Genomic DNA, 17,200 nt, shown 5'->3' with positions numbered 1-17,200 from the left:
TCTCAACCAATGACTCATCACTATGGTAAAATAAAACCTGAACTGTGATTGGTTAATATGGGTAATAGCAATACATATCCACTATTATATGTGTGTGTGTGTGTGTGTGTATATATGTATATATATATATATATATATATATATATATATATATATATATTAAGGATTCCATCTTGGGGATTAGCTCTAGGATCGTCCTGGTCACTTGCCACGGGACACGTTATCTCACAATAACTCGCCAGACAACCGTTCTGCATACAAGTCGGGCTCCTCGCCAGCTTTATTTACACAGGTTGCAGGTAAAACATAACAAAAATAAAGCCCTAGACCGTCTGGTCACTGACTACACATATCAGCATGCCCTGACTACTATCTGGTGAGCTACCATCAGCCAGCATAAAACATGTGCCCCTGCAACCTGTTACTCACAGTTCACACTGTCACTTGGGGCCACTCACAGATTCCAGCTGTGTGCTTCCTCAACAGGGTCCGTGTGTCTCCCCCTACAGCGACATGCTGTTTCCCAGGGAGAGCCCCAACTATTCTGTTTCCTTTCCTTTTAAATACTTTCCCTTCCTGATACCTCATTAATCAGGCAACAGGTGGAGCATTCAGCAGAGTTAGCAAGGGAAATACACCCTTTCCTTGCCACAATATATATATATATATATATATACACCCGTATTTATTGGGGCATACCACGCACCCGCCTATAACACGCACCCTCATTTTTCCAAGGAACTTTTGGTAAAAATGAGGGTGCGTGTGTGTGCAGGTGTACCTCGATAAACTGTTTCTGGCAGCTTCTGCAGTTCAATGATTTAAAGCAAGCGCTTTAAATCATTTAGGTGCAGAGGCTTCTGTGGGGCCAGAGTGCCGCTGCTCTATTCCCTCCCCGTCCCCGGTTTTATAGTTAAATATCCCGCCGCCACCGCCCCGGACCAATTCCCTCCCCGTCCCCGGTTTTATAGTTACATGTGCCCTGGGGGCTGCGGCCCTTCATGCTCCGGCGGTCTCCTGATCTGTCACTGTGCGCCGCGTAATGACGAGTGACGTTGTGTAGAGGACGGTGGCAGGATATTTAACTATAAAACCGGCGACGGGGGGGATATTGGGCAGTGGGACTCTGGCCAGGCAGAAGCTGCTGCAGTTCAATGATTTAAAGCACCCGCGGGGTCACAAACAGTCTTTCAGCCTATAACACGCAGATAGACTTTAGGCTAAAAAATTTTACATAAAAAATGTATGTTATACGCCGATAAATACAGTATAGAAATTTATATATATATATGAATACACAGGAAATTTATGTTCAGAAGTAAAAAGGGTATATTCTACCGAACATGTCACTATTACTAAGAGCCTAAATTGTATACACATACAGCTCAGCTACATGTACATTACACATATACAGCTCTACTGTGTACACATACAGCTCAGCTACATGTACATTACACATATACAGCTCTACTGTACACATACAGCTCAGCTACATGCACATTACACATATACAGCTCTACTGTGTACACATACAGCTCAGCTACATGTACATTACACATATACAGCTCTACTGTACACATACAGCTCAGCTACATGCACATTACACATATACAGCTCTACTGTCTACACATACAGCTCAGCTACATGCACATTACACACATACAGCTCAGCTACATGTACATTACACATATACAGCTCTACTGTGTACACATACAGCTCAGCTACATGCACATTACACATATACAGCTCTACTGTGTACACATACAGCTCAGCTACATGTACATTACACATATACAGCTCTACTGTGTACACATACAGCTCAGCTACATGCACATTACACATATACAGCTCTACTGTGTACACATACAGCTCAGCTACATGCACATTACACATATACAGCTCTACTGTGTACACATACAGCTCAGCTACATGCACATTACACATATACAGCTCTACTGTGTACACATACAGCTCAGCTACATGTACATTACACATATACAGCTCTACTGTGTACACATACAGCTCAGCTACATGTACATTACACATATACAGCTCTACTGTGTACACATACAGCCCAGCTACATGTACATTACACATATACAGCTCTACTGTGTACACATACAGCCCAGCTACATGTACATTACACATATACAGCTCTACTGTGTACACATACAGCTCAGCTACATGCACATTACACATATACAGCTCTACTGTGTACACATACAGCTCAGCTACATGTACATTACACATATACAGCTCTACTGTGTACACATACAGCTCAGCTACATGTACATTACACATATACAGCTCTACTGTGTACACATACAGCTCAGCTACATGTACATTACACATATACAGCTCTACTGTGTACACATACAGCTCAGCTACATTGGATTTGGTTCATCACAAAGAATTTGACTGAAAGTTCTGAACATTATAAATGGAGTCCGGACCCCCCAGTGCTGCGTTCTACCATAATCCATTTATATAACTAATAGATTAATTGTAATGAGGGGGGGGGGGGGATTTGTGGGGCTAATTGTATGGATATAAAATAATGACGTGATATCATTGAGTCCTCCATGTTGGATTCCATTAGACTGTCTGTCACACGTTCCTGTAGGACTTGTAGTCTCTTGTTTGTGTCTCGTTGTTGTAATGTTTCTGCCATGTTTGCTCTGAGTGAAGGTCTTTACACCCCTGAGGGGAGGCACAATGGTTTGTTTGTGTCTCGTTGTTGTAATGTTTCCGCCATGTTTGCTCTGAGTGAAGGTCTTTACACCCCCTGAGGGGAGGCACAATGGTTTGTTTGTGTCTCGTTGTTGTAATGTCTCCGCCATGTTTGCTCTGAGTGAAGGTCTTTACACCCCCTGAGGGGAGGCACAATGGTTTGTTTGTGTCTCGTTGTTGTAATGTTTCCTCCATGTTTGCTCTGAGTGAAGATCTTTACACCCCTGAGGGGAGGCACAATGGTTTGTGTCTCGTTGTTGTAATGTTTCCGCCATGTTTGTTCTGAGTGAAGGTCTTTACACCCCTGAGGGGAGGCACAATGGTTTGTTTGTGTCTCGTTGTTGTAATGTTTCCGCCATGTTTGCTCTGAGTGAAGATCTTTACACCCCTGAGGGGAGGCACAATGGTTTGTTTGTGTCTCGTTGTTGTAATGTTTCCGCCATGTTTGCTCTGAGTGAAGATCTTTACACCCCTGAGGGGAGGCACAATGGTTTGTTTGTGTCTCGTTGTTGTAATGTTTCCGCCATGTTTGCTCTGAGTGAAGATCTTTACACCCCTGAGGGGAGGCACAATGGTTTGTTTGTGTCTTGTTGTTGTAATGTTTCCGCCATGTTTGCTCTGAGTGAAGGTCTTTACACCCCTGAGGGGAGGCACAATGGTTTGTTTGTGTCTCGTTGTTGTAATGTTTCCGCCATGTTTGCTCTGAGTGAAGGTCTTTACACCCCCTGAGGGGAGGCACAATGGTTTGTTTGTGTCTCGTTGTTGTAATGTTTCCGCCATGTTTGTTCTGAGTGAAGATCTTTACACCCCTGAGGGGAGGCACAATGGTTTGTTTGTGTCTCGTTGTTGTAATGTTTCTGCCATGTTTGCTCTGAGTGAAGGTCTTTACACCCCTGAGGGGAGGCACAATGGTTTGTTTGTGTCTCGTTGTTGTAATGTTTCCGCCATGTTTGCTCTGAGTGAAGGTCTTTACACCCCATGAGGGGAGGCACAATGGTTTGTTTGTGTCTTGTTGTAATGTTTCCGCCATGTTTGCTCTGAGTGAAGGTCTTTACACCCCTGAGGGGGGGCACAATGGTTTGTTTGTGTCTCGTTGTTGTAATGTTTCCGCCATGTTTGTTCTGAGTGAAGGTCTTTACACCCCTGAGGGGAGGCACAATGGTTTGTTTGTGTCTCGTTGTTGTAATGTTTCCGCCATGTTTGCTCTGAGTGAAGGTCTTTACACCCCTGAGGGGAGGCACAATGGTTTGTTTGTGTCTCGTTGTTGTAATGTTTCCGCCATGTTTGCTCTGAGTGAAGGTCTTTACACCCCATGAGGGGAGGCACAATGGTTTGTTTGTGTCTCGTTGTTGTAATGTTTCCGCCATGTTTGCTCTGAGTGAAGGTCTTTACACCCCTGAGGGGAGGCACAATGGTTTGTTTGTGTCTCGTTGTTGTAATGTTTCCGCCATGTTTGCTCTGAGTGAAGGTCTTTACACCCCTGAGGGGAGGCACAATGGTTTGTTTGTGTCTCGTTGTTGTAATGTTTCCGCCATGTTTGGTCTGAGTGAAGGTCTTTACACCCCCTGAGGGGAGGCACAATGGTTTGTTTGTGTCTTGTTGTTGTAATGTTTCCGCCATGTTTGGTCTGAGTGAAGGTCTTTACACCCCTGAGGGGGGGCACAATGGTTTGTTTGCAGTGGGATACATACAATGAAGGAATATCAGGTCTAGATGTCCTCAGTCCACTATGAGAGAATGTGAGATGAGGTAAAGCCGCTCACAATAAGCGTATACGTATGTATATAATAGAAGGTGATGTGAGGAAATCCTTGGGATTAGTAGGACGCAGAAGTTCTCGATCCTGTGTGGAAATATCCCAGATGGATGATCCCTTTATCAATGATTCCAGTGCGGTGTCACCAAATCCCTTATATGTGTAACTGTTTATTGTCTGGAGTCCTGATATTTGGCGCCCTTCAGTGGTCGGGGTAAACACCTAGTTGGCATCAGAATAACTGACTATAGTTAAAATAGGATGGTAAGAGAAGGTGTGTGACATAGGACAGTGACCTCCTGACCTCCGACCATGACAGGTCACATCTACTGGATGATGAAGAGTCCTCAGACACTTTGTCCACCATTTCCCTCTTCTCACCACTCGTGGCTTCTGGTATTACCTGGATAACATGGACGGTGGATTCCTGTCTCCATATTCTACCCATCCCCATTACTCCGCCCCAGACTATGATGGATCCCGACTAGGTTTATAGCCTCCATGATTGTGACTATAACGTCTCCTCAGATGTTTCCCCAGATTATCTCCAGGAAATGGATTTTATTTCTCCATAGAATCTGGTGCGGTTTATCATCGTCTCCTCTTCTTCCCTTCAGGTTTCTCCAATCCAGGATCCTCTGCTGATATCTTCTATATAAGAGAATTCTCCTGGATGACCCATCAACCATGGAGAGAGACAGGAACAAGATGGCCGACAGGATCATAAACCTCACTCTACAGATACTTTTCCGGCTTACTGGAGAGGTGAGGGATTCTGGGAGTGATGTCACATGACCTCATTCTTATCTATGTAATAACAGATGGATATGACTGGAGAGGTGAGGGATTCTGGGAGTGATGTCACATGACCTCATTCTTATCTATGTAATAACAGATGGATATGACCGGAGAGGTGAGGGATTCTGGGAGTGATGTCACATGACCTCATTCTTATCTATGTAGTAACAGATGGATATGACTGGAGAGGTGAGGGATTCTGGGAGTGATGTCACATGACCTCATTCTTATTTATGTAATAACAGATGGATATGACTGGAGAGGTGAGGGATTCTGGGAGTGATGTCACATGACCTCATTCTTATCTATGTAATAACAGATGGATATGACTGGAGAGGTGAGGGATTCTGGGAGTGATGTCACATGACCTCATTCTTATCTATGTAATAACAGATGGATATGACTGGAGAGGTGAGGGATTCTGGGAGTGATGTCACATGACCTCATTCTTATCTATGTAATAACAGATGGATATGACCGGAGAGGTGAGGGATTCTGGGAGTGATGTCACATGACCTCATTCTTATCTATGTAGTAACAGATGGATATGACTGGAGAGGTGAGGGATTCTGGGAGTGATGTCACATGACCTCATTCTTATCTATGTAATAACAGATGGATATGACTGGAGAGGTGAGGGATTCTGGGAGTGATGTCACATGACCTCATTCTTATCTATGTAATAACAGATGGATATGACTGGAGAGGTGAGGGATTCTGGGAGTGATGTCACATAACCTCATTCTTATCTATGTAATAACAGATGGATATGACTGGAGAGGTGAGGGGTTCTGGGAGTGATGTCACATGACCTCATTCTTATCTATGTAATAACAGATGGATATGACTGGAGAGGTGAGGGATTCTGGGAGTGATGTCACATGACCTCATTCTTATCTATGGAATAACAGATGGATATGACTGGAGAGGTGAGGGATTCTGGGAATGTATGTAGTGATATTAATGTGTCTCTCCATACACAGGATTACACAGTAGTGAAGAAGTCCTCTAGTGGGCGCTGTCGGGCCCCTGTGTGTGAAGGATGGGGAAGAACCCTTAACCCAATCCCAGGGCCCCCACCTCACTCCCTGATACATGAGGAAATGGATGGAGAGAAGATCCGAGAACTCATCAACAAGATGATGGAGCTGCTGACTGGAGAGGTGACACTGCTGGGACATTATACAGTAATGGAGGGGTCTGGTGATGACTGGAGAGGTGACCCTGCTGGGACATTATACAGTAATGGAGGGGTCTGGTGATGACTGGAGAGGTGACACTGCTGAGACATTATACAGTAATGGAGGGGTCTGGTGATGACTGGAGCGGTGACACTGCTGGGACATTATACAGTAATGGAGGGGTCTGGTGATGACTGGAGAGGTGACACTGCTGGGACATTATACAGTAATGGAGGGGTCTGGTGATGACTGGAGAGGTGACACTGCTGGGACATTATACAGTAATGGAGGGGTCTGGTGATGACTGGAGCGGTGACACTGCTGGGAATGCTGGGACCTTATACAGTAATGGAGGGGTCTGGTGTTGACTAGAGAGGTGACACTGCTGGGACATTATACAGTAATGGAGGGGTCTGGTGATGACTGGAGAGGTGACCCTGCTGGGACATTATACAGTAATGGAGGGGTCTGGTGATGACTGGAGAGGTGACACTGCTGGGAATGCTGGGACGTTATACAGTAATGGAGGGGTCTGGTGATGACTGGAGAGGTGACACTGCTGGGACATTATACAGTAATGGAGGGGTCTGGTGATGACTGGAGAGGTGACACTGCTGGGACATTATACAGTAATGGAGGGGTCTGGTGATGACTGGAGAGGTGACACTGCTGGGACATTATACAGTAATGGAGGGGTCTGGTGATGACTGGAGAGGTGACACTGCTGGGAATGCTGGGACATTATACAGTAATGGAGGGGTCTGGTGATGACTGGAGAGGTGACACTGCTGGGAATGCTGGGACATTATACAGTAATGGAGGGGTCTGGTGATGACTGGAGAGGTGACACTGCTGGGACATTATACAGTAATGGAGGGGTCTGGTGATGACTGGAGAGGTGACACTGCTGGGACATTATACAGTAATGGAAGGATCTGGTGATGACTGGAGAGGTGACCCTGCTGGGACATTATACAGTAATGGAGGGGTCTGATGATGACTGGAGAGGTGACACTGCTGAGACATTATACAGTAATGGAGGGGTCTGGTGATGACTGGAGAGGTGACCCTGCTGGGACATTATACAGTAATGGAGGGGTCTGGTGATGACTGGAGAGGTGACACTGCTGGGACATTATACAGTAATGGAGGGGTCTGGTGATGACTGGAGAGGTGACACTGCTGGGACATTATACAGTAATGGAGGGGTCTGGTGATGACTGGAGAGGTGACACTGCTGGGAATGCTGGGACATTATACAGTAATGGAGGGGTCTGGTGATGACTGGAGAGGTGACACTGCTGGGACATTATACAGTAATGGAGGGGTCTGATGATGACTGGAGAGGTGACACTGCTGGGAATGCTGGGACATTATACAGTAATGGAGGGGTCTGGTGATGACTGGAGAGGTGACACTGCTGGGACATTATACAGTAATGGAGGGGTCTGGTGATGACTGGAGAGGTGACACTGCCGGGACATTATACAGTAATGGAGGGGTCTGATGATGACTGGAGAGGTGACACTGCTGGGAATGCTGGGACATTATACAGTAATGGAGGGGTCTGGTGATGACTGGAGAGGTGACACTGCTGGGACATTATACAGTAATGGAGGGGTCTGGTGATGATTGGAGAGGTGAAACTGCTGACACATTATACAGTAATGGAGGGGTCTGGTGATGACTGGAGAGGTGACACTGCTGGGAATGCTGGGACATTATACAGTAATGGAGGGGTCTGGTGATGACTGGAGAGGTGACACTGCTGGGACATTATACAGTAATGGAGGGGTCTGGTGACGACTGGAGAGGTGACACTGCTGGGACATTATACAGTAATGGAGGGGTCTGGTGATGACTGGAGAGGTGACACTGCTGGGAATGCTGGGACATTATACAGTAATGGAGGGGTCTGGTGATGACTGGAGAGGTGACACTGCTGGGAATGCTGGGACATTATACAGTAATGGAGGGGTCTGGTGATGACTGGAGAGGTGACACTGCTGGGACATTATACAGTAATGGAGGAGTCTGGTGATGACTGGAGAGGTGACACTGCTGGGAATGCTGGGGCATTATACAGTAACACCACTGGAGGGGTCGGGGTGATGACTGTATCATTGTGTGTCAGGTTCCTATAAGGTGTCAGGACGTGGCGGTCTATTTCTCCATGGAGGAGTGGGAGTATGTAGAAGGACACAAGGATCAGTACAAGGATCAGGTCATGATGGAGGATCAGCAGCCCCTCACATCACCAGGTAATAGACATGACTATATACACACGTCCTCTCATTATTTGTATGTAAAGAATGAATTCAGTCTCTGTATGTGTTCCCTACAGTCAGATCCAGTAAGAGAACAGCACCAGAGAGGTGTCCCCGTCCTCTTCTTCCACAGGATGATCAGGTAGATAGAGATATTCCCTATGATCTGTAGAAGGGCTGTGAAGCTCTTGTGGTCAGTCCCCTCACCCTCCATGTCTCCTCATCTCCTGCTCATCTATAACATCCCACGTGACTTCTCCTACTGTCTGATGACTTTGACTATATTTCTTCTATATCTTATGAATCAGGGAGAAGATCTGAACAATATTAATGCTCCAGAGACAGATGTGAGCGGTGATGAGCAGTATAAGGAGAACATTCCTACAGAAAAAGATCTGATCTATAATAATGCTACAGACATAAAGGAAGAAGAGACAGATATGAGCGGTGATGAGCAGTATAAGGAGGACATTCCTACAGACAAAGTTCTGATCTATATTAATGCTATAGATATAAAGAAAGAAGAAGAGACAGATGTGAGCGGTGATGAGCAGTATAAGGAGGACATTCCTACAGGTGACCGCTCAGGTGAGTAGTAACTACTTAATACAGAGAAAAGTCACAGATTCTACTCAGTCACCAGCTTCAGTAATCAGAGAAAAATGAATGCCCATATATGTTACTCACTAGGTCATCCAGATTCTATACAGGTCTTTTTTATTTGGCTTCTGTATTTGCCTCACAATTCCCTCTGTTCTGCTGCTCACTTATTCTGACATGCACTATTCAGAAAGATCAACCGAGATGGCGGACAAGGATCCCTTCACCTGCCTCCGCCGCTCTCCCGGTGTCTTCTGCTCTGGTCTGACATGGAGCAGAGCAGAAGATGACCGGAAATACTGATCAGTGCTATGACCTATGCAACAGTATTAGCAATCTAATAATTGCTATAGATATTCCCCTATGGAGATTAAAAAAAGGGTAAAATAAATGTAAAAAAAAAGTTTTAAAAAAGTGTGAAAACATTTTTGAAAAAGCCCCTCCCCCAATAAAGATTTAAATCACCCCTTTTCCCCATTATAATTAAAAAAAGCTTAAAAAATGATAAATGCTAAACATATTTGGTATCACCACATGCGTAAATGTCTGAACTATAAAATATAGTGTCAATGATCCCCTACGGTGAACAGCATAAACATAAAAACAAAAGTCCAAAATTTCTGAAAAATTAGAAAGTTAGAGGTGGTCAACAAGAGTCAATTTTAAATAAACTGATAATGTAAAAAAAAAAAAAAAGCAGTACAATGATAGAAAGGTATGTAACCATGTGGATCATCTTAATCATATTGACCCAGAGAATAAAGAAAACGTCATTTTTACCATAAATTGTACAGTGTGAGAACAACCCCCCCCCCCCCCACAAATTTGCTAAATTGTTATTTTTGTTTAAATTTCCTTACACAAAAAACCCATACACCATACATTTTAGGATAACATGATTGATGTCATTGTAAAGTACAACTAGTCACACAAAAAACAAGCCTCATGTGGGTCTGTGGATGTAAATATAGAAGAGATATGGAGGGAGATTTATCAAGGGATTTAAGCAGCTTTTTCTTGCTTACAAAAGTTGTGCGTGCGCCTAAACAATTTTTGTTGCGACTTTTGTGGGTAAGCAGAAATATACCAGTCTGCCCTACTAAAGCAATTTTCAGTTTTTACTTTGCAGTGGTCCAGGATTTATCATTGCGAAAGTCGCACGTAAGCAAATAAAAGTCGCAAACCCCCTTCAAAAGGTCACAAGTGTAAGCAAGGTCAGACCAGGCTTACAAACTTGTCTATGACAGCATTTTCAAAAAGTCGCGGGACGAGCGTGTAGGAGATGTACAGGAGGGTGACAAGCTGTGACGCAACACTACTACAACTGTAAAGACATGTTGGGAATTGTAGTTGTGCGGCACTTGGGGAGTGTGTTAGATTGGCGGACAGATGGCAAGCTTGTCACCCGCCCGTGCCACATGACTACAACTCCCAGCATGTCCTTACTGTCAGGGCATGCTGGGAGTTGTAGTCATGCGGTGCGGGCGGGAAATGTGCAGGTGGGTTACATTAAATGTACTAACCTATTTTCCTTGTTTTTTTTTTCACTGTCATTTCAGATCCGTGTATCCTATGGACTACGGCGATGACCAGTGTGTTTTTTGTTTTTTTGTTTAATGTAATAAAATGGTTAAAGAGGGCTTGTGAGGGAGTGTTTTTTGGAATAAAAGTTTTTTAAACATGTTATGTTTTTTTTTATTAATTTACTTGGCAGGCTTAGTAGTGGAAGCTGTCTTATAGACGGAGTCCATTACTAATCCGGGGCTTAGCGCCCCACAGGGGTGTTGGGGAGAGCCGTTACCAACAGGCCCTGAGCATCAAAAATGGTGCTCCTGGGCCTAGGCAGTAACAGGCTGTTGTTATTTAGGCTGGGGAGGGCCAGTAACAATGGTCCTCGCCCACCCTGGTAACGTCATGCTGTTTCTGCTTGGTTGGTATCCGGCTGTGAATAAAAATATTGCGTTTCCCTTTTTTTATTTAATTATTTATGGGGAAAAAACGCATAGGTTTTCCAATATTTTTATTCACAGCCGGATACCAACCAAGCAGAAACAGCCTGACGTTACCAGGGTGGGCGAGGACCATTGTTACTGGCCCTCCTCAGCCTAAATAACGACAGCCTGTTACTGCCTAGGCCCAGGAGCACCATTTTTGATGCTCCGGGGCCTGTTGGTACCGGCTCTTCCCAGCACCCCTGTGGTGGTGGGTACCGGGGTAATAATTGGAGTATGTGATAGATGTTTTTGGGGCTAATGCTAAGCCCCGACATAGTAATGGACTCCGTATAAGACGGCTTCCACTACTAAGCCTGTAAAGTAAATAAAATAAAAACACATTAAAAAATACTTTTATTTAAAAAACCCTCCCCACAAGCTCACTTTACAAACTGCTAATATTAAACAAAAAAAAGCTGGTCATCAAATCTGAAGTAGCCCACAGGATAGACGAATTTGAAATGAAAAGAAAAAATAAACAAACAAATAATGGGTTGGTATATTTAGGGGGATGGGGGGGAGTGTTAACATTTTTTTTTTATAAACACAAATTTTTTTGCTTATGTGCTAAGAAAATGGTATTCCAAAGTAATTCTATTGTTTTTTGCTTATGTGAGCCAAATGTATCAACCCCCTGTGATAGTATAATAAATATGTCCCACATAAGCCAAACCAATGCAAAAAATAAAATGCCAACAGAACTCGCTTACCAAAGCAACGATGATAAATGTCCCCTATGGAAACGCAAACAATAATGGGCCTGGTTCCTAAGGTGTTAAATTCCTTGTTTGCGCTGTTGTTTTTATTGTCCCTGTTGTCTCCATCTTATATAGTCAGCAGGATTTCCATGTAGACGACTAGAGGAATAATTTGGGATATTTCCCAGCACTTCTGTATTGCTGGGGGCTCTGAACCGCCTCGGCTGTCGTCTGATTTGTGCCCTATGGATTGTTCATTGCTGCTGGATGGGAGTGTGATGGGGTCCAGGAGTGGGGTGTATGTGACCTGAAGACCCTATATTATGTCTACATTAACTATTTATTATCCGGAGGACGGGGAGAAGGTTCCATGATGTCACATGCTGCACTTATAATGTTCTACTAAAAAGACTATAAATATGGGCGCAGTTATTAATAAAATATGTTTTATTCTCTGCAGATTCTTGTACCAGGAGATCAGAGGAGAATGTTATATCTTCAGATTATAAAGCAGATGATGATATCACACAAGATACATATGAAGAACATTCCATTATCCCAGATACACCCTCAGCCCTTCACAGCCAAGATCTGTCATCTCATCCTTATATACAGGTCCTGTCTTCTCAGTCATCACAGAAAGGTCACAGAAGGGGTGTTGGACATCACCGAGCTCATACAGGAAAGAAACCATATTCATGTTTAGAATGTGGGAAATGTTTTACTGAGAAATCAAGTCTTGTTAGACATAAAAGAACTCACACAGGAGAGAAACCATTTTCATGCTCAGAATGTGGGAAATGTTTTACTCAGAAATCACAGCTTGTTCAACATAAAAGAACTCACACAGGAGAGAAGCCATTTTCATGCTCAGAATGTGGGAAATGTTATACTAAGAAATCACAGCTTGTTCAACATAAAAGAACTCACACAGGGGAGAAGCCATATTCATGTTCAGAATGTGGAAAATGTTTTCTTGGGAAAAAAAATCTTGTTCAACATCAAAGAACTCACACAGGAGAGAAGCCATTTTCATGCTCAGAATGTGGAAAATGTTTTACTCAGCAAACAAGTCTTCTTAGACATCAAATTACTCACACAGGGGATAACTCATTTTCATGCTCAGAATGTGGAAAATGTTTTCCTTGGAAAACATATCTTGTTCAACATCAAAGAACTCACACAGGGGAGAAGCCATTTTCATGTTCAGAATGTGAGAAATGTTTTACTATTAAATCAAATCTTGCTGTACATCAAAGAACTCACACAGGGGAGAAACCATTTTCATGTTCAGAATGTAGAAAGTGTTTTACTGACACATCAGGTCTTCTTAAACATCAAAGAACTCACACAGGGGAGAAGCCATTTTCATGTTTAGTATGTGGGAAATGTTTTACTCGGAAATCAGCTCTTCTTCAGCATCAAAGAATTCACACAGTAAAGAAGCCAATTCAGAGCTGTAAATGATGTAGATAACACATCTATATATTAACCCCTTAACAACGCAGGACATAAATGTACGTCCTGGTGAGGTGGTACTTAACGCACCAGGACGTACATTTATGTCCTATACATAACCGCAACGTAAATGTAAGACGTTCATGCGCGGCTGGTCCCGGCTGCTGATAGCATCCAGGGACCCGCCTGTAATGGCCAACATCCTCGATTGTGCGGATGTTCGCCATTAACCCTTCAAATTGCGGTCACTAAAATGGATGATCGGATTGTCCGCAGCGCTGCTGCGGCGATCTGATCATTCAGAATGGCTGACGGAGGTCCCCTGACCTGTCTCCGCTGCATTTCACAGGTCTTCTGCTCTGGTCTGCGATTGAGCAGACAATACAAGAAGATCACCGATAACACTGATCAGTGCAATGCCCTATGCATAACACTGAACAGTATTAGCAATCGTATGATTGCTATGAATAGTATGGGGACTATTAAAGTGTAAAAATAAAAGTTAAAAAAAAGGGGAAAATCCCCCTCCCCAATAAAAATGTAAATTGTCCCATTTTCCCTTTTTCACCCCCCCAAAAAGTAAAATAAATAAATAATTTATATACATATTTGGTATCGCTGCGTGCGTAAATATCCGAACTATTAAAATAAAATGTTAATGATACCGTACGGTAAAAAAAAAAGTACAAAATTGCTGCTTTTTTTTCTAACATTTTATTTTAAAAAAATGTAAAAAAAAAAGTATTAAGTCTTATATAAGCAAATATGGTATCAATAAAAAGTGCAGATCACGGCGCAAAAAATGAGACCACATACCGCCACTTATACGGAAAAATGAAAAAGTTATAGGTCTTCAAAATAGGGGGATTTAAACGTACTAATTTAGTTAAACAGTTTGCTTATTTTTTTTTTTTAAGCGCAACAGTTATAGAAAAGTACGTTATCATGGGTATAATTTTAATCGTATTGACCCAAAGAATAAAGAACACAGGTCATTTTTACCGTAAATTGTACGGCGTGAAAACAAAACATTCCGAAATTAGCAAAATTGCTGTGTTCTTTTCAATTTCCCCACACAAACAATAATTTTTTGGTTGCGCCATACATTTTATGGTAAAGTGAGTGATGACATTACAACGGACAACTGGTCGCGCAAAAAACAAGTCCTCATACTAGTCTGTGGATGAAAATATAAAAAAGAGTTATGATTCTGTGAAGGCGAGGAGGAAAAAACAAAAAGGTAAAAATAAAATTGTCTGAGTCCTTAAGGGGTTAACCATGTACATAGGATATCTGACATTTATACATATATCATATTCTGCATCTCCAAACTTGTTACCAATAAAAGTTTTCTTTCTTATATTATTTATTATTCTTATATTCATCTCCGCACACTGGACTTATAATAAATGTAATATTGTCCCTGACGTTGTATATAGGGAATGTAACGCGTCAGTGTTGTCCCCGCCCCCTTCTCATTATGATTATAGAGACTTTAATTCAAGGCATCAGACAGGATCCGCGCGTCTCCCTTGAAGATCGTCTCTTCTGAACATAAGACGCTGCAGATACTTTTATTTATCACAAACCCTAGACCAGCGTTTCCCGTCTTGACGTCTATTTTTGATCTCAGATCTTAAAGGGGAACTCTAGTGGAATTTTTTTTTTTCAAATCAACTGGTGCAAGAAAGTTATACAGATTTGTAAATCACTTCTATTTAAAAATCATAACCCTTCAATTACTTATCAGCTGCTGTATACTACAGAGAAATTAGTGAAGTTCTTTTCTGTCTGACCACACTGCTCTCTTCTGACACCTCTGTCCGTGTCAGGAACTATCCAGAGCAGGAGAGGTTTTCTATGGGGATATGATTCTAATCTGGACAGTTCCTGATATGGACAGGGGTGTCAGCAGAGAGCACTGTGGTCAGACAGAAAAGAAATTCACAAATTTCTCTGTTTTATACAGCAGCTAATAAGTACTGGAAGGATTAAGATTTTTTTTTAATAGAAGTAATTTACAAATCTGTTTAACTTTCAGGCACCAGTTGATTTGAAAATATTTGTTTTCTACTTATTTCCACCGGAGTTCCCCTTTAAAATCCATTTTTCTATATGAGAAGTCGTCAATATGTCAGCGTCCCCCGGGTTCAGTAAACATCGGTGTAATTCTTTTCCTTTTCTTTGTCCTCCCCGGGGTATAAAATCCCTAGAGATCTGATCACATCTGGTACAAGATCTCTTTACTTCACACTTTGCGCCATTATTACACGGATTGAAGACCCAGTTACACGCTCGTAAATTCCCATATATGTCGTGGATTGGAAGGAAAAAGGTTCTTAAATCTTTATATTTACCAATAATATTTTATATTTTTCCAGTCCGTCCCTATCATAGTACGGAATTGTTATTTTTCTTCTATCCGATGGTTATTTAGTAATTTTGTTATGATTCAGAAGAGACCACGTGTCCCGTATAGACGCTCACCCTGAAGACATTAGACGGCGGTTTTGTGTTTCCGGATTTACACACTTATTATAAAGCTTTTCCTTCGTCTGGATTATTAGAGCTCGTTCGCTCTTCTTTTTCTCATCCTCCCCTTTATATTCCTCCTCATGTGGATATGGAATTCTCCTCAGTCCCTCCTTCTATAGGGCCCATTTTGTGGCCCCCGCACTCCTCCTTGGCCTCTCTAGTTCTTTCCTCTTTTATATATAACTTTGTCGGTATTACGAGACTGCTCTACGACTGATTCTGATTTCCCTTCCCCCCTAACCCCACTTTCTTTACTCCCTATGGTTATTACTAAACACATTTTCCCTCTTCCCCTTTGTGGGAACGTTTACATTCTTTTACGTTACGAGATTTATATTCTTCTACTAAGACTTTGGCCATAGAGGAATCTCAGGCTTTCTGGGGTTTTATAAGTAAATTTATCTTTACTCTCCAATGTTTTAAGCGTTATACTAACATACGTCCCTGAAATTGGTTAGAGAGATTGTATTTATTCCCTAAATAATAATAATATCTAAGCTTTATTCTTATCTGATTTCTTCTGCTCCTAATAGTAACCAAAATGCATCTTATATGAGAAGAGGAGCTGAATATCCAACTCTCTGAAGAACAGTGCGGATTTATCTCTAGCGCTCACGTGGCTCCTCCCCCTGTATTCTTATACAGGAGAGTTCATATAAGTTATATTGTCAGGGGTATGGGACTCCTCCTCTCCTTTTGTCACATGGTATTCCAGAATCTTCTCAATGTTGGAGGTGTGTGATTGAGTCATGGACTCTTTTACATATATAGGGGTCCTGCTTGAAAATTCAATCTTTCTGGCAGGTTATTTCGATTGCCATATATACTCGAGTATAAGCACCTTTTTTTTGTGCAGAATATGTCCCCCTCGGCTTAAACTCAAGTGAAAAAAAAATAGCAGTGACATCAGTCCAGGCATTCAGGTTGGGGGGGGGGGGAGCCATCCATCTTTACCGGGACGGCCCCGGACTCATCCAGGGTAGGGACGCTGAAGGGACTGTCTGCGCAGGGACTGTCCGCATACCAGTGGGAAAAGTGAGCTGGTCTGGTCCATCCACCTTCTCCACTCTGGGCTGGCCCCGAAATAGTGATTCTGGGGTAGGGTCGCTGCTGCGCATTGAGGCCGCCATGCAAGGACACCCCTGATATCACAGAGTGTACCTTTCTCTACTGCCAGGCAACA

General features: G+C 42.8%; 1 protein-coding gene across 1 annotated transcript in view; it reads left to right on the top strand.

The window, feature by feature from the left end:
- Positions 1–15,010, top strand: part of LOC130297979 (oocyte zinc finger protein XlCOF7.1-like) — a 137,051-nt gene extending 122,041 nt beyond the window's left edge. Inside the window, 5 exon segments of the mRNA XM_056550854.1 lie at positions 6,289–6,447; positions 8,600–8,726; positions 8,810–8,874; positions 9,041–9,320; positions 12,485–15,010. Of these exon segments, the coding sequence (XP_056406829.1) occupies positions 6,289–6,447; positions 8,600–8,726; positions 8,810–8,874; positions 9,041–9,320; positions 12,485–13,491 (1,638 nt within the window). The 3' untranslated portion in view covers positions 13,492–15,010.
- The last annotated feature ends 2,190 nt before the right edge of the window (positions 15,011–17,200 follow it).

The sequence above is a fragment of the Hyla sarda genome (genome assembly GCF_029499605.1).
Source record: "Hyla sarda isolate aHylSar1 chromosome 1 unlocalized genomic scaffold, aHylSar1.hap1 SUPER_1_unloc_13, whole genome shotgun sequence".
NCBI lineage: Eukaryota > Metazoa > Chordata > Amphibia > Anura > Hylidae > Hyla > Hyla sarda.
Note: the sequence above shows the minus strand (reverse complement) of the source record. Positions and strands in the feature narration are given on the sequence as shown.